General features: G+C 41.3%; 1 protein-coding gene across 2 annotated transcripts in view; it reads right to left on the bottom strand.

Annotated features, from left to right (window-relative positions):
• The window catches only part of ryr2b (ryanodine receptor 2b (cardiac)), a 109,104-nt gene that overhangs the window by 40,224 nt on the left and 47,667 nt on the right, over positions 1 to 21,213 (bottom strand). For both annotated transcript variants that reach the window (XM_070542008.1, XM_070542009.1), the window contains exons 52-79: positions 19,454 to 19,544; positions 19,227 to 19,367; positions 17,537 to 17,700; positions 16,666 to 16,744; positions 16,441 to 16,530; positions 15,938 to 16,075; positions 15,781 to 15,858; positions 15,589 to 15,664; positions 15,366 to 15,489; positions 13,864 to 13,979; positions 13,405 to 13,481; positions 12,506 to 12,627; positions 10,085 to 10,134; positions 9,834 to 9,894; positions 9,231 to 9,460; positions 8,827 to 8,908; positions 8,621 to 8,751; positions 8,227 to 8,547; positions 7,911 to 8,148; positions 7,483 to 7,570; positions 7,286 to 7,372; positions 7,030 to 7,191; positions 6,818 to 6,880; positions 5,321 to 5,449; positions 3,477 to 3,589; positions 3,302 to 3,398; positions 2,895 to 3,025; positions 2,664 to 2,715 (exon numbers count right to left, since the gene is read on the bottom strand). In XM_070542008.1, the coding sequence (XP_070398109.1) occupies positions 2,664 to 2,715; positions 2,895 to 3,025; positions 3,302 to 3,398; positions 3,477 to 3,589; positions 5,321 to 5,449; positions 6,818 to 6,880; positions 7,030 to 7,191; positions 7,286 to 7,372; positions 7,483 to 7,570; positions 7,911 to 8,148; positions 8,227 to 8,547; positions 8,621 to 8,751; positions 8,827 to 8,908; positions 9,231 to 9,460; positions 9,834 to 9,894; positions 10,085 to 10,134; positions 12,506 to 12,627; positions 13,405 to 13,481; positions 13,864 to 13,979; positions 15,366 to 15,489; positions 15,589 to 15,664; positions 15,781 to 15,858; positions 15,938 to 16,075; positions 16,441 to 16,530; positions 16,666 to 16,744; positions 17,537 to 17,700; positions 19,227 to 19,367; positions 19,454 to 19,544 (3,331 nt within the window). The remainder of the gene's footprint in view (positions 1 to 2,663; positions 2,716 to 2,894; positions 3,026 to 3,301; positions 3,399 to 3,476; positions 3,590 to 5,320; positions 5,450 to 6,817; positions 6,881 to 7,029; positions 7,192 to 7,285; positions 7,373 to 7,482; positions 7,571 to 7,910; positions 8,149 to 8,226; positions 8,548 to 8,620; positions 8,752 to 8,826; positions 8,909 to 9,230; positions 9,461 to 9,833; positions 9,895 to 10,084; positions 10,135 to 12,505; positions 12,628 to 13,404; positions 13,482 to 13,863; positions 13,980 to 15,365; positions 15,490 to 15,588; positions 15,665 to 15,780; positions 15,859 to 15,937; positions 16,076 to 16,440; positions 16,531 to 16,665; positions 16,745 to 17,536; positions 17,701 to 19,226; positions 19,368 to 19,453; positions 19,545 to 21,213) is intronic.

The following is a 21,213-nucleotide window of genomic DNA, read 5'->3' as shown; positions in this document are numbered from 1 at the left end:
TGAAGGAACCAAATTTGTTAAGTTCACACAAACCCCGCGTGAACTTACTTTGACGCCCAAGACGCTACATTGACACAGATTATACCACCTTAATCTGCACATTGGTCGCCCTGGGGATGGGATGGCTCATCACGGCCGTGATTGCTTATTCCGCCTACAGGCGTGTTAAGAAACTCCAAGATAAGATGCACTTGCTCACCTACGGTGTGCCTCGTAACTGCGTTCGGGGAGACTCCAAGCGCGAATGTACCACACCTGTCTAAAGGGGGTGAGCAACATTTTCTTTGTTATTCTGTAACCCTAACAGTAGTTCTCATTTTAGTCTACCTCACATATTTATCTGAGTGTTGCAGTATGTCACATTCTTTATAAGCTACACACTGAATGTATGACCTAAGAATGTATTTTATGAGACCTCAAGGTTGTTATGAATTTTCTTGAATGTTATATGTTTTTTTTTTTGGGGTTTTCTGTATTTTTGTTTCTTACTTGGTCACATATTAACTAGTGGTTATGTGCCGGCCCAACTCAGTCTGTCAATGACTCTGTCTGACGCACCAGCACATTGTAGTACCTCTTAGTTTTATGGTCCTTGTTTTAGCCCAAAGACTGTCCTGATCCACCCTTTGGACCAAAAAGGGGGGAATCTTGGGACCACATAGGTCAATGCGCGTTTGCGAACTATGGACCTCGTACATCACCGCGTGCTCCATAAACTGAACTGTATGGCCGGCGGTGAGATGCCTTTGTGTCCCCTCGTGGAGTTAACCGCCCACTGACCTTCCTCCTTCTACACTACTACCTCTCGCATGGACGACATCATCATTGCGTACCACCTGCGTGAGTGGCTTCTTCTCGTTATGCGCGTTGGGGACTATCCCGTTTCCTATCCTCTTTGTGCCTGACCAGGATCAAAGACCAAAGGCGCCAGGATCTAAGACAAAGACCAAAGACAAAGGCGTCCAAGGAGACCAACGTCCTAAGGGACAAACCCACCTGTGCTTCCGACAATCAAGTCGACCTACGTTCATGAGGAACAAACCCATCTGTGCTTCCGACGATCGAGCTTTGGGCGCGATCCCCGAAACCAAAAGGGGGAATGTTGAGGGTCTAACCTCATGAGGAAATTACTATGCAGTGATTTTCTCCAAAATGACTGTGCTTAAATTGCTCTGAAAAGCAAATAATCACATCAGCGCCAAGAAACTTCATTTCCCATGATGCTTTGCACACGGAAGCATTGTGATGACGTCACCGCCTAATACCAGAAACACGATCTGCAGGAGGCGGGAGCTTGGATAGCTTTCCCGCGACTTCAAAGACTATAAATCATGAATGAGACAAAGAAACCTCGTTCTTTTGCCCAGGATACCTGGCGGTAAGGACACGCTTGTCGAACGCTCCGACAACTTGAGCACGCGGAAGCTCTAAGTGCCCAAGTTGAGCCCACGGTACTGCTGGAAACTACACTCCAACTCCATCGGGACCTGACTGGGAACGAGCGGAGCTCCATCCAGCTCTCAGAGACGCTGTAAGTTGTCAAACTCAGCACAAAAGAAACTTCGTTCTCTTTGTGTCCAGCCCGTGGAGAAACACTCCCGGAGAACGCCAAACAACGGAGAAAGCATCAAACCGACGGATGACGCTGAAAACTGCAGGGAAACACGGAGAACCGTCAAATCAAACAGCTGGGGACGCCTTGCTGCTCTGGTGATCAGAAAACTCATTTCTCTCTCTCCTTTTCTTCTCCCGTTTCCTCTATAGTCCAGAATAAGCAATAAAACCGCGCTATTGCTTAAAAGTAGCTTCGTGTCTTCCTCTTTCGCTCCCAATTCGTCCGTCGGGTCATTGTGAAAGAATAAACTGCTTATTGATCATTGTTTGGTATCTTTAAATGTTTTCTGCTTGGCCACGTGGTTAAACTAAAAGATATTATTCGTGATTAATCTTTTGTGTTGTTTCATGATCCTTTGAAATGTTTTGAGTGATTTAAGGTTAAGTTACTGATGATTCTAAGTGCCTTGGAAGTTAAAGTGCAAGTTGCCACCCACACTTTAGCCAGACAAAGGGGTCAGCCATCTTGTATTCAAGACTCCATTTTGAATCCATACACACGCACACACACACTACTCCTTTGCGAGAACAAAGGACCCCATTCATACATCCTCCATCACACACAAACACATCCATCTTCGATCATATCACATGGTTATTATTCATTTATGCCACTGTCTATTCATTTGACAAATTGTTAATTAAACGTTATACAATTCAGATTTTCGTCTCCAGTAGCTTTGTTGTGTCGAAGAGAAGTCTCTGCTCCAAGGATTCTACGAACTTCAAGAAAGACTGATAAGAGTTTTGGATTCAATTTTTCCCCGGTTAAAGGGGAATGGTGCCCCGTATATCTAAGAATATCTTAATTAATTAATAAATCAGTAAATATTTACATATTTACAGAATTTATTGAAGAATCCAAAAGTAAGTTGAAGCTTACTAATTGTTCGCTCCTAATAACCCCAACAAATATATGTACATCTGATGCCTTATGTGTCAAACCAAAGAGTGCTATGGCTACTAAAACTGTAACATATACATTTTGATTCTGTAAATGATGTGAAAATATTAAAAAGTTTAATTAGATCGTCTTTGGACAAGCTTACCTTAGCCATAACAGCAGCGTAGGACTGATAGAGTATGTAATCGTCATGCTTACTGGGGAAAAACACAACACACAGCATAAAATTTCAGGCTTTAAAAGATAAAAATGGTCAAAAACATAGAATGAAAAGATTTTTTTTATTTGGTTTTAATGTTCTGTGGGTTGAACCTGACCAGTAATAAAATCAGACTGCTGTTTGTATTGTATGTGATCTCTTCTGGCAAACACTCACCTGCTTTCGGTCAGGGCGCTTCGACTAAAGAGTCTAATGAGCTGTAGGAGTGGATCGATGGGCTTTGCACCTTCTCCCACATCCTTCACCTCCCCTTTGTTACCCCCACACAGCTTTATCACTCCACCTTTCTGCAGACCAAAGACAGAGGGCGAAACAATGTGAGTGCTCATTCAATAATATACAGGAGGCAGCAACATCGTTTTATGAGTAAATGCAGCTTAAAGACATCCATGTTAAACCAAACACTCCTTATCAAATAGCAACTGCATGAACATAAAAGCAAAAGTAGCATGTTGTTGTAAATATCATCCCCAAGACTATACCTGGAGAGCAAAACAAGTAGCAACAAATAACAAATACGAGTCTATTTAGCATTCACATACATAGCCTCCTTTTACACTTACAGCTAAATCCTCCACAAGCACCTCCTCAAAGTTGTGATTTTCTGTGGAAATCCAGGACTTGCTGTAGCCTTGGAGGAACAGGTTGACAGCTCTGTGCCTGAAGGGGGGAGAAGAAATGCTGAAGAAATGTGAGGGCAGGAGGGCGGGTGTTGTGATGAAATCAGGGTCTTTTTACCGAGGTAGGTTGTAAAGGGGTGTCATTTTCAGACAGGCCACCACTGCCCGTTTCCTCTGTTTAGATAACACGGTGTGCCGTAGAGGGTGTTTACTTCTCTGTGGATGCTCTATCTACAAATCAGAAGACATTTGAGATCCACGTGAGCTTCCGGATTCCTAAAAACTTACAATATATAATGTATGGAAGCATATTGGTGTCAGTGCGAGGAAAAAATATGGGAGCAGTGTCTCGTTATAACAAGAACATTGCTTGTTACAATATGATATCTTTTTCCATGAGAAACTTTCTTGTGGTAACAACTAGGGATGCTCCGATCCGATCACGTGATCGAAAGTTGGGTCAGACCACACGATTTTCATAAAATTGGAATCGAGTGGAAATATCGGATTTAATCATATAAAACAAACATTACTATTTATATTCATCCTGAAAGATTTTCAAACGGAAAAACAATGGCTTGGTTTTAAATTCGACAAGTTCTTCTACATAAATACTCTTTGTTTCACAGACAATACACCATCACATGTAGGATTTAGCTAACACATAGCATAGTTGGTAGCTCAAGAGAGAGAAAATGTCTGTAATTTGGATGTATTGTTAAATGAATGTCAGAGCTGTGGCTGTGCAGTGGCGCAGTGGTTTGAGCTGTTGCCTTGCAGCAAGAAGGTCCTGGGTTCGCTTCCCGGCCTGGGATCTTTCTGCATGGAGTTTGCATGTTCTCCCTGTGCATGCGTGGGTTCTCTCTGGGCACTCCGGCTTCCTCCCACAGTCCAAAAACATGACTGTTGGGTTGATTGGTCTGTCCAGATTGTCCTTAGGTGTGAGTGTGTGTGATTGTTTGACCTGTGTGTCTCTGTGTTGCCCTGCGTTGGACTGGCTCTCTGTCCAGGGTGTACCCTGACTGATAGGCCCGCATGTCTAATGTAATATCAGGACAAATCTTTTATGCTTCTCATTTATTATGGAAAAAATTTTAAGTGTGAAAAGAGGAAGTCAACTTTACTTGGACAGCTGTACCTCAGCTGTAAAGTTGAACTTGCAGGGACAAGAATCCATGTGAGGGCTGTTTTCCCCATTGATTTTAAAGTGGAGGATGACTTGCCTGAAGTCTGGAGGAATATATTCCTCTTAGAGGCTCTCTCTGACTCCATCTCCTTCCTTAAGACGAGATTCAAACATCACACGGTGTTTTACCGTTATACGCTATGCCACCATTAATATTAAACATGTTATTTCTAGAAATGATCTCACTGCAATTATGTGTTATTATGAGAAAAGTTCTCATTAAAAGGAGATTTATATATAGCAAGAAAGGTTCTCACTATACGAGACACTGCTCCTTCTTTTTCTCCTTCTTTGGGTTGAGCTTATTGATGAAGATTGTGATAATTTAATTAGCCACGAGCTTGCTTTAGAGTCTGTTTGCCTGAAAACCCATGTGGAGTTTTTCTGGAGTTACATAAAATCATTTACTGACTTTTGAACTTTGAGCCCAACAAAAGAACAGACAGGAGACGTCTGAGATCAAATCGGGCCTCCAGCTCTTGAAGTCAATCAGGAGTGAAGCGAAACAGTGATCAGGCAGGTAAACAGAAAAACATCGCAACAAACGTCAGAGAAAGATAATTACCTCGGTGGAGCTGAATGATGAGGGAGACCGCTCAACAACACTTACCACTATCTTTAGTTCACTTCTCTTCTCTTCACTGAACAAACACAATTCTCTGTGCTCCGTCCAATCACGGAGCAGGACGGATGCACTCAATGTCACTGTATTTACAGAGGCCAAGGAGGCGCTCAGAGTCTTAATCATTTTTCTTTTTTATAGTCGTAAAGCCCACCTGATCCAGGTAATAAAGGACTCGAGCTATTTCTAGAATCCTGTCCACGGTTCTTTGTGTGTCGGCAAGAGCCCCAAGCTGTGTTTGACGCTGTGCATTAGCAATCTCCTGCTTGACGCTGCTTGATGCCTTCAAACAGAACAACAGAAATGCTGCATTAGTTTCTTTTGTTCCAAATGGAAGGCAACTGGATCACTCTGGTTTATAGATTTCAAATTAGAAAAGAAAAGAAAAAAAAATTTACAAACACCAATAAACAGAGAAAAAAACAAGAACATTTTAAGTAAAATGAGCATTGTGATACAACATTTTATCTCTTGATTACAGATGTGAAAATGAGGCTTGCACACTGTGCTTGGGGTTTGTCACATATGTGTCTCTGGTGAACAATGAGACCTTGACAAATTAAATAAAACGACAGCTTTGGGTTTTACAGGCTGCGAGAGCATTTCCCAGTTTAATATACCAGACACTTGCTGCAGAAATTAAATGGTAAATGTACTCTGCTGTGCATAAATATGCAGAAGGGCCTCAAAGCGCAGAGAAAAGTTAGATTGAAAAATTCAAAACACACATTTTCAATGAGGATCTGAAATGATTCATACAGCTAATGTGTTTAAATATGTCAGATCTAGTTTATCTCCCCCCCCCCCCCCCCCCCCCCCGTCCTAATGGGTGTGACCCTGCAAGGAAAGTTGACCATTCTGCAGGGTTGATGGTTTATCCCTTGGGTCCATGTGGCAGTGAGCACCATCTCACCCCTGCCACGTGGACCTCAAGGGATAAACCATCAACCCTGCTCAATGGTCAACTTTCCTTGTGGGGTCACCCATTAGGACAGTGGGAGGGTTAAAGTACAAGGTCACTTGTTTTATTTCCATACATTTCCAGTTGTCTCTGGTATAAATCAATGCATTGTGAGCCAGTGTCTGTGGGAAAACAAGCTCTGGTGCTCCTGTTCAGGGAGTAGGCATGAGCAGGAGGTAAGGAAAGCAGAACATGGCAGGATTTGGAGTCTTATTTCCTGATATTTGGACATCTCGCATCTGATTGGCTAACAGTAACACAACTCTACCACTCACTCTGTTTGCTTTGCAACGTTGATGTTTTATTTCTACAGCTAAAACAAGCCTGAAGGGGTTGTGCCCTTTTGTTGTGGAGTTGCTAATGCTAACAGTTAGCTTCTGCTAGCTGGGATGCTCTGCTCTCTCCTGGACGTTAAACCAACAACAGCCTTCCCTGGTCGTGAGCCAACATGGGTGAGTCCATGAATGTTAATTTTCAGTGTGACATAGATCTCTGCGGCTTTTTTTTTTGACCCGAGAAGAAGAAGGTTTTCACTTTTAGCCTGCATGTGCAACTCAGAGCGACCGATTGTACGAAAAAAACAAACAAGTAGAAAACATTTTTCTGTGAATTTGGTCGATGAAAATGTGATCTGAAGTTATTCTTGAATAATTTTCATAACAAACGTGTGATGAAGTGTATAGTACCTACATGACGCTTAAGGTCTATAAGGGAGCTGTAAATCTGCTCTCTAATCCCATCTTCTGTGTTTTTCTGTGAAGAGCAAAGAATTGTCAACAATGATCAGCCTTCTGGTGTCAAATGTGGCCATGCATTATTCAGCCCAGCCTTCCAAGAGAATCATAACTTAACAAAGGACGTTTTAAAGAGAGGGATCTTATATGTTTATGTTTCCTACCAACCTGGGAGAAGCCGTTTTTAGCCAACACGATAAGATTCTGGTCGCCGGGAAAACAAACCCTGAGTCCCAAAGGAACCAGTCTCTTCGTGGCAGCCACGATGAGAGAGGTGTGTGCAGAATAACGATCTCCCTTCCTCTTCATCTTCCTCCTTTCATGGTCAAACTGAATGTAAAGGAGCCATGAAGGTTTTGTCTTTTATGCTCAAACAGCAGATCAAAGTTGCACTCTTGGATATGAGTTTGTGCGTTATAACCACCTCTAACATTTTGTCATCGGAGACCAAGAAGGCCAAGTTGTTGATTTCGTTTTGGACCACATAATTCTGCTCCTCCCATCTGAAACGCTGTTATGGGAAAATGAGAAGAGTGTGTATGATTCATGGAGATACTGTATACACTAGAAGCTTGAATAAGAAACAAAAATCTAAAAAAAATAAGCATTGTGTGTCCTTACATGAGATCCGGCCCAGAATGTAAAGACCTCTGCCACCATGCTGAACAGCTGCTCTGCCTCGGGGACCGGCTCTTTCAGCCATCTGGCTCTGAAACATCACTGAATTTATTCAAACCGAATCCAACAACAAATAAAAACCTAAATGCCCAGCTGAAGCCCTTTTAAGTCTTTAAACCCTACCCAGTGGCTGCTGATCTGAGTCTCCATGGTTTTATTTTTTTTCTCAAAAGTACAAAGATAAAAACAACATTCATAATATGCTGTTAACTAAATGTTTCTCAAGGACTTCAGATGCCAACTAATTAGGACAAAGGGAATATAAAAAGTAGAAAAATAATTATTTTATTTTGAATTAACTGTGTAAAACCTTGAGGATCCTCCTTAAAGATTTGCTGTTTTAACCCAAAGTGCTTCTGTTGGAGTCTTACCGATTAAAATCAACAAACTGAATGAGGAGAGGATAGAAGGCGTAGAGGTCTTGGACCAGGACTTTGTGCTTCTCCTCTAACTGCAGCTCTGCTTCGGAGGTAAAGCTGCCTGCTTGTTTTAAACGCTCCTCCTCGAGCAGTACGTATTCTGTCCTCTTCCTCATCTTCTCCATCAGTGGCAGGAAGCGGCTCTTCAGCAGCTCAGTGTGGGCTTTGCACATGATCGGCTGGCAAAAAGCTAAAAAAAATATGTCAGCTGTTAATTTCAGGAGCTTCGAGCACAATAAAACCAGCACATCATTTATGATCAGAATACCTGCAAGCCGTTTCATCCAGTCACCCTGGCTAGCACCCGCATGGTTGTGGATGATGCGGAGGATGTGGCTTAGCAGGTCATTAGCATGGTGAGGAGTGACGGAGGTGATGACCGTGGCCTCTGGCTGGACCTCGGGGCCCCAACACCACCAGTGGGAAACATAGCTGCACAACATGGGCAAGGTGACCTCTGCAACATGGATGTAGTGGGCCAGGTGAGCTCCTGCACCAGCACCAGCCAGCTCCTCCACTTCCTCCAAAGCCTGCTCAAAGGAGGGCAGGAGGTGGCACGTGTCCTCCACCAGTTGTGGCAATCCCTGATCTAAAAAAGGTGACAGTTTACTGATGGTGCTGAAGATCAAAAGAGCAAACCCCTTACAGCATCAGCGCAGTACCTTTTAACTGGGCAGCAGTCATGGTGTTGTAGATGGACCAGGGATTGTTTTGGTTTAGAGTTGGCTCGAGGAAGCAGACAGGAAACGCCCCAGTCAGGGCTGCCAGACATGCTCCTGCTGCTGACCTCTGCCTGGATAAAGATTAGTTCATCCACTACCACTACTGAAGAATAAAAGATTAAAAAATGGGTGACTGATAACAATACCCCTCCATGTGGATGCTGTTGCTGATTCCAAGAGCGTAAAGGCTGTTCAACATCTTGTAACAGGACACCTGCACGCCACCGACTGGAAGGAGATAATGACGCGTGAAGCTGAAATGCTCATTCTCAGAAACATGCTGAATATCTGGTAAATCAAGGAATGAATGATGTGTGGAGAGTCATGATGTTCCTGGGAGTGTCAAGCTCCTGCTGCTCAGTGGCCAGGACTTGCTGTTGAAGTATTTGAAACAGGTGGAATGTCCCTAAATCACTTCCAACATGCAGAAATCAGCTGCTCATCCAAGTTCTTGGTTTGCATGGAAAAGCATATGAGTCAACCAGAAACACATTGAGGCTACAGGTTTGCTATGACTGAGAGAACAGAACAACACAAAGTTAACACCTACCCAGAAGGTCAGGACCATCTTTCTGTTTAATGAGATGGTGGAAGAGGGATGTGAGCGTTGGAAGCAGAATGGAGGTTGTGTAGTCGAGAATCGTGACCACTCCTTTAGCCAACTGGCCTCGACTCTGAACCTCAGAAACCTTTTCCACAGTCATCTCCAAATCAGCTGCAGCTGCCTCAAAAAACGAATCCATAGATGTCCGGACAGACAATCGGCCTGATGTCAACATCCTAGAACAAAGACATTTCTAGATGTAGTGAGCTACGTGAACAAAAAAGATGCTGGTAAACCAAAATGTTAGAAGTTTAATCAAAAACACTTTGTGGGGCTTGTAATAAAACCAAGAAAACAAACTGAAACAGTTGCCAATCTATTCATCAGACAGATCATGATGGCATCGAGCTCAGCTGAGCCAAAATTGTTCAAGCGTCATGCTTCAGAGTCATTGTCTTCAGGGTGTCTCTACCACAATTAGATGGCATCAGTGCATCGGAGGCTCAGTTAAACCAGACATCTCATCCCTACATGGTGGGTGAAACACTAATAAAGCAGAAGACAGAGCAAGAAGATCGATTTAGGTGGTGTGACAGTAGTGCCATCTACCTGACATCAAGCGCCTGAGTCAGGACTTGGAGGCAGCTGGTAAATGCTGAGGCTTCGTTTCCTGAGAAAACATGAGTCTGAATCAGATCATGTACATGATGCAAAAAGGAAATAAAATGTGCATTGTGGAAGAAGCTCACACAAAATGAAAACATGGATGTCCAATCAAAAACAAACCAAGCATGTAATAAATTGACAGAAACAATCAAACAAAATGTCATCTGAATATACAATTTCAACACCGTCCTTACCAAACTGGGAGGTCCTGTGTCTTACCAAAGCCGCAAGCTTACAAAAGAGGCTAGACATAAACAAAGTAATGAGAGTTATAAAAAAAATAGAGCAATCAATTCAATTAAAGGATGGAACATGTATTAAAGACCAAGTTCACTAGTTTTTATTTTTAATACATTAGCTGCGATCTCTAATAAAAACTAATGCCTTGTGAGTTCTCTGTGGGGAAAACAAGCTCCGGTGTGTGTGTGTGTGTGTGGGGGGGGGGGGGGGGTTGGGGGGGGGGGTTTACATGTGCATCTAGGTCGATCCACAGCCATAAACTGGAGGCCTTTATCCTATGTTCACATGTACAGTGGGTACGGAGAGTATTCAGACCCCGCCAATTTTCACTTGTTATATTGCAGCCATTTGCAAAAATGTATTAAATTAATTTTTTTTCCTCAATAATGTACACACAGCACCCCATAAGGACTGAAAAACATAGAATTTTAGACATTTCTGCAGATTTGTTAAAAAGTAAAACTGAAATATCACATGGTACTAAGTATTCTGACCCTTTGCTCAGTAGTTAGTAGAAGCACCCTTTTGAGCTAATACAGCCATGAGTCTTCTTGGAGAAGATGCAACAATTTTCCTACTCCTGGATTTGGAGATCCTATGTCATTCCTCCATGCAGATCCTCTCCAGTTCTGTCAGGTTGGATGGTGAACGTTGGTGAACAGCCATTTTTAGGTCTCTCCAGAGGTGCTCAGTTGGGTCATGGCTCTGGCTGGGCATTTCAAGAAGAGAGTTGCAATTAAGCCACTCCTTTGTTATTTTAGCTGTGTGCTTAGGGTCATTGTCATGTTGGAAGGTAAACCTTCAGCCCAAGTCTAAAGTCCTGAGCACTCTGGAGAAGGTTCTTGTCCAGGATATCCCTGTACTTGGCCGCATTCATCGTTCCCTTGTTTAAAACCAGTCGCCCTGTCCCTGCAGCTCAAAAACACCCCCACAGCATGATGCTGCCATTGCCATGCTTCACTGTGGGGCCTGTATTGGACAAGTGATGAGAAGTGCCTGGTTTTCTCCACACATACCGCTTAGAATTAGGGCCGAAAAGTTCTATCTTGGTCTCGTCAGACCAAAGAATCTTGTTTCTCACCATCTATAGGAAAGGCTTCTATGCTCTCAGGAACCTTAAGTGCAGCAGAGATTTTTTTTCTAACCATGGCCAGATCTGTGCCTTGCCACAATTCTGCCTCTGAGCTCTTCAGACAGTTCCTGAATGACTCATTTGCTCTGACATGCATTGTGAGCTGTAAGGTCTTATATAGACAGGTGTGGGGTTTTCATAATTAAGACCAATCAGTATAATCAAACACAGCTGGACTCAAACGAAGCTCTTGGACCAGCTCAAGGATGAACAGTAGAAATGGAAAGCACCTGAGGTAAATATATGAGTGCCACAGCAAAGGGTCTGAATACTTAAAACCATGTGATATTTCATTTCAGTTAGTCTTTTTGAATAAATCTGCAGAAATTTCTAAATCTTTTGTGTTTTTCTGTCCATATGGGGTGCTGTGTGTACATTTATGAGGAAAAAATTATTTTAGCAAATGGCTGCAAAATAACAAAGAGTGAAAACGGACTGGGATCTGAATATTTTCCATACCCACTGTGCGTCATGCACCATACCGTGTTGGTGTTCCTCCGTTTAGCTTAAAGCAACAGGATTTGCACAATGGCTGAAGTCATGGACAACAACAACGCTGCAGCACAACTTATTTGGTGCATAATGTACTGTTTGATGTTGTTACATGTATTACTTTGTGGCGATGGTGTTATCTAAGGACCACTTCCACGGTCTTGTCACTTCTGGAAGAAGCACATCCAGCAGGTCACAGCTCGACTGTTTACACACAGGAAGACGGGTTCCTATCGCATTTACTAGTTCTTCAGCTCCATTAGAACCAGTTCACCTTCAGCCAGACTAACGTGTTTGTGTCAGTCGATTTAAGGCAAAAGGTTCGTTTTCTAAACACACTTAATGATGTTTTATCCCAACAAATAACACAAATCTGAAGGAGTTCTGCTTCTGCCATGTTGTGAAGTTGCTAACGCTAACATTTAGCTTCTACTAGTAGGGATGTACTCTGCTCTCTCCTGGCTATAAAAATGAACACAGTGAGTCAAGATGGGTGAGCCTATGAATGCTAATTTTCAGTGGGACATAGAACTTTCAGGCTTTTACTGTACCGAGCGTTTCACTGTTTATTTTCTATCAGAAGTTAAACCAGGAGAAAAGTGCATGAGACCATTTTCCACCATCAGCCTGCATGCGAAACTCAGTGACCGATTATATTTTTAGAATAAGTTTCTCAGTGAACTTGCTCTTTAAACGCAAAGTATGCCAGAAGGCTTTTTCTGTAACCCCTAATATTAAGAGGTTTACTTACCAAACAATCATCTCCTTTTCCTTTTTTGACGCTTGGCTTCTACTATCACTTGAGCCAAGAGACGAGGACAAGAAGTACAAACGATGGCTTTTGACGTATTGCTCCAAAAGAGGAAGGGCAGCCTGAAGAGTCATGGAATAGAACCAGCGGTTACTTTGTAATTCAACTGAGCAGCTTCACGTGTGAATAATTGTGCTTGTTTGTCCCACTGCTGTAATAAGTACACTTGCTGTTGTAGTTTAAGAGATCATTAAATAAACCTCCATAGCACTCATGCACCCGATTCAGCCTCAGAGAGTAAATATGCACAGATCATGACAAGATTTTTCTTTTTTTCTCAAACAATTTCTCAAGAACTGAGCAGCAACTGCTGCCTGTTTAACAAGATTCCAATGTTACACCCAACAAATATGAAGCACCGGATAAATAAACAGGCAGACTGAGTATTAAACTCGCTTTGCCTGCATGGGAAATGTGGTTGAGTGGGAGGTGTGGGGTGTTGAGATGAGAGACATGACTGTTCACAGTCTTGCCTGACTGGGTCTGACTCAGGGGGTCCATCAATGAAAAATAAACCCATTTCTTTGCTGCCTCCTTGGAGAAAGGGCAGTGTGGGAGGCTTTAATCTATGTCTTGATGGCAATCGAAACACCCACATGGATTTCCGAAACGGTTAAATAAATTACACAGCCACAAAGGATTGGGCTTATGGGGGTTGCCCGTGGCAACCATCTAACTAATTAGATGTCATAAATGACACGAGGAAAAAAATGGATATTAGGAAGAAACAAAAGGCCATTGGAAAAAATTAAATTGGAAGTGGGCTGAATCAGTGCCAGAGATTTCTTATCACATAAAAGACTGATTGAGTTTTGATGTGAATTTGAGATGAGGCAAACCTTCTGGAGAAGAATGATTGGTTCCTGTTCTGGAGGTCTGGTTCCTTTAGATGTCTGTCCTCTGGCTTGAATCACCTCTGGAAACAAACAGGACAAATAAATTCGAACAAATCAGACTAAAAGTATGTACCACACGTGAAGCAAACATGAAACTGTAGTAGGTCGTAGGGTTAGGGTTGCAAGCTCCCCATGAACTCAAGAGTCTGTTTCTGAGTATTCAATTAATGATTCAGGGATCACATACAAGTCTTTACATTTGTAGCTTAACCCTCTCAGGCTCCAAATCAGTTTTGACAAAAGGACGAACAATTAAATCCTTCAGGGGTATTCTGAGTTTAAAAATGCTCATGAAATACATATGTGGAGTAACCGGGTAGTTAGGTTTTAACTGTTGCAAATCTGCAATGCCTGCCTCCAGAGGGTTAACTTTTCTAATCTGTTTCATACTTATACTGTTACCAAGCTTCAGCATGTTTTCTTGGGCCTCCTCAGTGTGACACAACATTCGCTGAAGGAAAACATATCCAAAGCAGTTGGCCATGGCTGGGAAGTCCACTTCAACTGCTTTCCGATCCCTGCAGTGGACGTGCAATTAAACTGTGTTACAAGTAAGCTGATGTGTTTAATGTGTCTTAAACTGGATTAAATGTTTTATTGTAAAAAAAAAAAAAGTCTAACAACAGTTTTATTGCAGTGTTGCACTGGGAGAATGAAGAAACCATGCACTGATCTGATGTCAGGGCAGTGATTTGCTAGAGTTGTGACCTGTGCAAGAGGGAGTTAGGAAGAGGAAGAGAGAGATGGGAGTCTGATAGCTAATAAGGCATCTGCTAAATGAGAAAAGTGTACCTCATGGCTTTAAAGGGTGAATATGGAACAAATGAATAAAAAGCTGTATTTTTTTAAAACATGATACCTCCACTGGGCATTTAGATGTGTGCAGAATGAAGGTGCAGTATTTCCTTTAAAGGATATATTTTAATTAAGAAATAGTCAAACATTTATTTTGACAGGCAAGACATTGGGTTTATGTGTACCTCCACCAGCCAATGGGGGCGCCATTGTGGGATGCCAAATATGGTAAACAGTCCACTCTGCACACTGAGTTTGGCACTTTGGAAAATGGCGGACTCTGCAACTCAAGCAGCTGTTTTTGATCCCAGAAAATGTTCTAACATTAGATATTGTTGTAAAATAAACATATTAGTAGAAGTTAGTCGTTAACCTGTACGAGTCGTCACTAGACATGATGCTGGCTAGTTGGTAGCGAACCTGGCATCCCAACGGCTAGAAACCTTGTTCTACTGTTGCAACTACCAGATGTTGCTGTGGTGTTTGTGTTCCATGTTTAACCTTTAACATCAGTCTTAAAGCTACAGTGGCAAATTCTGCAAAACAGACTAGCTTGAAACATTTTTGTTGATGCCTCTTAACACTGTTCCAACATAGCAATCGAAAATCCATTCTTGTTGGGAACCAGTTCCCTTTGTTTCAATTCCTTGAAATTGTATGCTTTTTTTGCTAACAATTCCCATATCAATTCCAGTTGTTGCGAATGATGTCACCACGTTACGTAGCTTGCGTAGCTTATGCAAGCTACGCTGCATAGCTTACACATTTACTCAGCAGGAAACATGGTGCCTAAAAGGCACAAACGCTTGATAGTTTAATAATACTTTATGAGAAAGGATGACGAGAAGGCAACTTGCAATACTTGTAAAGTAGATATTTCATTAAAGGGTGGAAACATATTGGATTCGCAAAAGCATTTGCACACAAAATGACCAAAAACAGCGACTGGAATTCATCGCATTCTCGTTTATTCTGGCAACGCGGGTTCCGGTATCACCCGGACATGGCATAGGAATGATTGCCAATGGGAGGGGGGAGAGTTCTGTGACCATGTTTGTGTTTAAAAGCTAGCTTGTTTTGCAGATTTCCCAATGCAGCTTTAAACTTACCTCCATACAGTGTAACCATTAAGGAGCAGAAACTTGAGGACATCCTGGGCTTTTTCTCTAAACTTGGCCTTCTCTTTGGAAGTCAGGGCATTATAAGGTACAAGAACCAGCTGGTGTCCTTCTCCTGACAATAGAAGTGTTTTAAACAAAAGCGAATCGATGAAAGCACCTTTGTAATTCCTGAAATTAAAGAGATTAGGAGGAGTTAGACCCATCACGTTACCTTTACTTTCATGTTCTAGCTTCTTAGTTTGAGCACTAATGTTGTGGTAGTTCTCAGCCAAGTGTTCAGCCATATCCTAAAAACAAAAATATAAAATATTATTTTTTTACAGTCTAAATGGATACAAGTCTGACCTAAAACTACAGAAGCACCAAATTACATTTGGGGGTAAATGATAATATTCAGACTTACACACTGGTCCCATGATAACGTGATGCTGCTCATGTCAAAAGGTTTGGGGCTAAAAGTTGATGCTCCTTCAAACGACAGCTAAAACAGATAAAACATCTGGATCCTTAAAGTCTGATTTTTGCTTATGTGAGTTAACACGGGCAGTGAGTGGACGCACCTGACCAGACTGAGAGACCCTACGAGCACAGGTGTGTAAACCAAACACATCTCCTTCTTTGGTCTGCTCTATGGTCCAGCCAAAGGCCAACATACTCCTGATTGTCTCTTTGATGGCCCAGCGATAAGCCTCCTTCTCCTGTTTGAACCACAACATAGTGGTAACAAAGACAGTACCAAAAAAACAGCAAAAGTACAGAACACACTAATTGTTTTGATATTCAAATACGTTTTAGAACCAGCTGTGTTGCCCACTAGACATGTTTTTTAATGGAGTTACAAAATGAGTTTTATAATTCGAAAGCCATGAAGCACATCGTTTTAAAATTTTAAACACACCACATTTGGTATGCAATTTCCTTATGGATATGTCAGTTCACCACTTTCATTACCTGAGCTCATTTCTGTACACACACACACACACACACACACACACACACACACACACACACACACACACACACACACACACACACACACACACTAAATGCTAAACTCAGTTACCTTCTCAGCCAGAGCTCTGTATGGCTTCAGGAGCGGGTGAACCTTGGTGTTCTCACATAGCTGTTCCCCATGAACCCAGCCATTGGCAAACTGTCAGGGTTAAAACACACACGGGTTCACCTCAAACCCTCCATAGCACAGATCAATGTGACACGGAAACAGTAAAAGGTTTTTTAAACTCAATTTATTTTTAACAAGCTGTTCACAAGACTTCACAGATATTACCTTGTCAAGAGACCACTTCTCATGAGTGTGCTCTGCATACTTGTTCACCACAAATTCAAGTCTCTCAGGCAGGGAAACACTAAAAATGAATTAGAAATATTGAAAGAATTAGCACTATTTAACAGTTGTATGTTTACAGTTGTAGGGTTGCACGAAATTAGGAAAACCTGCGATGCGCGATAACAGTGTTTAACATTGCGGTGACGATACGCCTTGCAATAAATAAACAAATACTCAACTCAAGAAGATAAAAATCAAAAACAAAAAAAAATTTAAACATTTTTAAATGACTAAAAAATACCATAAAAAATGGGAAAAGCAAAAGTTGTGATCAAAAGATGTGTGGAAAGGGGAAATAAATGAATCTGAAAGGGCAATCAGGGCATCCTGGGAAAAGCAAAATCGGCAGAAAGAGCTGAACGAGGCTAACTCAGGTGTTTGCTAGCCATCCAAATTAATTGCCATCCACCTTGGGGGTGGGCATCTATGTTTATGTTTATTTATTTGGCAGACGATTTTATCCAAAGCCACGTACAATTTTTAACCTATAGGGCATGTTGTGATCTGTGGGGGAAACCCACTCATGCATGGGGAGACCATGCAACTCCACACAGAAAAGTTGCTTCTAGCTTATAAGAACCCACCCGATTGGCTAAATGGGTGAAGGACTCTATCTGATTAGTCAAAAACATCATGCTTATGTTTGATTGACTAAATGCATTAAGTGTAGCAAACATTTGAGTTGACCATTCATTGCATTTTTATCTGTTCTTGCGATATGCGTACTGTGCACACTGATATCGTGATGACGATACATTTGCGATGTGTTGTGCAGCCCTAGTAGACAGCAGTTTGATGTTTTATGTCTTACTTGGATGTATCTACAGGTTGGGGGTCAAAGTTCCCCTCTGTGTCCACCAAGGTTTTTCTCTCCGTTTGAGATAAACAGGCTCGCTCCACGTAGTTGGGAGGCAAAGCTTTGACCACTTCAACAAGGCATTGCACACACAATCTGAACAGCTGAGGATTGTGGGGCTTCAGGATTCGAGAAGAAAAGAGGGGAAAATGAACAAGACAGGAAGTAAAATTATTAGAACAACATTCTCTTCACAAGTCTCTGTTAAGGTTATGTGAAACCGAAAAAAGATGGCTCATTTTACAGAAAGCAACTACATATAATCAGGAGATGAATTTAAAGCATTTTAGACTTTATACTATTTTGTCTTTGGTAACCTAGTTGCACAAAAATAAACACGTCTAAGAACTCATCAGATTTCTTCCATCCATTAACTCTTTGATCCCAGTCTGGGATCACATGGCAGACCTGGCACGTTCATGCTAAACACAATCAAGCAGAAATGTTTCCACTAGATCAAATATACATATTTTTCTCCTGAGTTGCATTTATCAATCTGAGTCACTTTAGTTTTTCGAAGAAACAAATTCCTTTAAATCATATTTAATAACGTGTTCAGGTCAACAAGTCTTACACAAATACCTTCCTTGATTGAAAATGTCAAACACATCAAAAGGGCGACCTTTGGTCACAAATCATTTCTCTCTCAATTAAACCGGTTTATAAATTCCTTACCTTATATTAATTTTGTTGTTTCTTGCCTTTTCTTAGGAAATTTACAGAAAAGTGACCAAGTCACTGCTTTGCAAGTCACAAGTAAGTCACAAGTCTTTCCAGTCAAGCCTCAATTCCAGTCCAAGTCAAAGACAGCAAAGTCCAAGTCAAGTCCAAAGTCAATGATTTGGAAGTCCAAGTCAAGTCAAGTCTTTAACTTTGAATTTTCAAGTCATAATCAAGTCATCTGTGAAACTTCAATTTAATGAAAATATAAAGAAAGTGCTGCTGCAGTTAGCAGTACAAGCTCAAACCCAGAACGAAGAATAATTTATGATTTTTGTCCATGTCGTGTCACTTTTGTGCTAAAATATTGAATATGCTCAAGTCATCATCAAGTCAACAGATGCAAGTCAATTCAAGTCGCAAGTAATTGTCGTTCAAGTCCGAGTCAAGTCGTAAGTCTTTATAGGTTTTGTCAAGTCCGAAGTCATTAAATAATGACTCCACACCTCTGGATATTATTGAACAAAATGACTCTAAAATCACCTCAACCATATACATTCAGATGATTCACCTTTACAATGGGAGAATAAAACAGAGCAGCTGCATTGGTGAGACAAATTTCTGTCATAGAAATATTTTTTTTCTTAAAATGAACCAATATATTTATTTTATTTATTGATTATGATTTATTTAAGTGTCCCATAACTCAAGATTTAGTAGATTTGACATAAGGATGTAAATTATTAATAATTACTCTCCATTGTGTTCCTTTTTCTTCATGTTCTCCTAAAACATCATTTAAAAAAAACTATTTGAATGTCTTTTTACTCTTCTGCCTAAAATAAGACGTTACAATAAGAAAAGTAAAGTAATCAATAAAGGGAGAACTTTAAAAAGTTTTAACAGGTTTTTTCAACATTTTTTTTCTCAGTATAAATTATTCAAATGAACTAAAACATTTAAACACCCCTTCACTTTATGTTACCTCCTTTGTCAAGGCCTTAAACACACCCCAGAATAACTTTCTGGGAAGGTGGATTTCTTCTTCAGAGGCAGAAGCCTGGTCGTTCTGCCTGCCCGAGCCGGAGTAATACTTCCACCTCTGCTCATAATGACTGGTCAAGAGCTGGATGACATTAAAAGAAATAAAGAAAATTGGGCTACAAATATATTTTTCACAATGATTGTGTACATTTTGAATTTATTTATAACCTTTAGTGGCATTTTGCTTTGATCTGTGAGGTGGAGGACGTCAAGGATGAGCCGTCCAATGAGAGGCTGCATCGTAGATGGCTGGAGTTTACTGAAGACACCACAGGAGGAAGAATCAGCCCAAAAAATGCTCCATGAACATTATAACCACACGCACGCACGCACGCACACATACACACACACACACACACACACACACACACACACACACACACACACACACACACACACACACACACACACACGCACACACGTACACACACACACACACACACACGTGCGCGCAGGCTCAAGAACTAAGTCTTGACTGATTACCCTTGTCTCAGAAGAGTGCCACATATAATTCAAATGAGCAAAAATTTTATTAATATAACATGTTGATTACATTTAGTAAATTACAGCTGAAATGTGAAAAACTGGCTTCACATTGATTAATTAAATGTAATGAAAGGTTTTATGGGTGGGTCGTTGAGAAATGAAGGAAAGGGAAAGACTAAACGAATGTGATAAATGTATTTTAAAAACCGTAGAAGTACTTTAAAGCTCCAGCGTGCAAAAATATTCAACTCCTTAGTGCCACGCAGGTCAGAGTGGAGATTGCAGCTACAGTAGCCTACACTCATCAAAAAGGCAATGTGAAAACACCACACACCAACTTTCAACCATCTGCAAGTTTGATTTACTGTTTCTGTTGCTTCCTACACTCAGTGTCTCTCAGGGATTAGAGAGCCCTCTGATCGTGTCTTGTGAATATACAGTGGGTCTGTAAAGTATTCACACCCCTGTCAATGTTTCACTCTTTGTTATATTGCAGCCATTTGCTAAAATCAATGAATTCATTTGTTTCAGTTAAATTCAAGTTTATTTATATAGCGCCAAATCACGACAAGAGCCGTCTCAAGGCACTTCACATAATAAACATTCCAATACAGGTCAGTTCATTAAGCCAATCAGATAAAAGTTCCCTATATAAGGAGCCCAGCAAATTGCATCAAGTCACTGACTAGTGTAAGTGACTTTACAGCAATCCTAATACTAAGCAAGCATTTAGCATTAATCTAAACACAGCACCCCATATTGACAGAATAACACAGAATTTTAGAAATAGACAAACTGAAATATATTATGGTCTGAAGAATTCAGACCCTTTGCTGTGACACTCACGTATTTAACTCAGGGATTTTCCATTTCTTCTGATCATCCTTGAGATGGTCCTACACCTCCAGCTGTGTTTGAATATTTTGATTGGACTTGATTAGGAAAGCCACACACCTGTCTCTACATGACCTTACAGCTCACAATGCATGTCAGAGCAAATGAGAATCATGAGGTCAAAAGAACTACCTGAAGAGCTCAAAGGCAGAATGGTGGCAAGGAACAGATCTGGACAAGGTTACAAAAAATCTCTGCTGCACTTAAAATTCCTAAGAGCAGGTTCAGGAGAAGGCAGAAAGTTGTTGAAAGTCAACCATCACTGCAGCCCTCCACCGGTCAGGACTTTATGGCAGAGTGGCCCATCAGAAGCCTCTCCTCAGTGCAAGACACATGAACCCCCACGTGAAGTTTGATGAAAGACACCTGAAGGACCCAAGATGGTGAGAATTACGATTCTCTGGTCTGATGAGACCAAAATATAAATGTTTGGCCTTAATTCTAAGCAGTATGTGTGGTGAAAACCAGGCACTGCTCATCACTTGTCCAATACAGTCCCCACAGTGAAGCATGGCAGTGGCAGCATCATGCTGTGGGGGTGTTCAGGG

The sequence above is a fragment of the Nothobranchius furzeri genome, chromosome 12, assembly GCF_043380555.1.
Source record: "Nothobranchius furzeri strain GRZ-AD chromosome 12, NfurGRZ-RIMD1, whole genome shotgun sequence".
NCBI classification, from domain to species: domain Eukaryota; kingdom Metazoa; phylum Chordata; class Actinopteri; order Cyprinodontiformes; family Nothobranchiidae; genus Nothobranchius; species Nothobranchius furzeri.
Note: the sequence above shows the minus strand (reverse complement) of the source record. Positions and strands in the feature narration are given on the sequence as shown.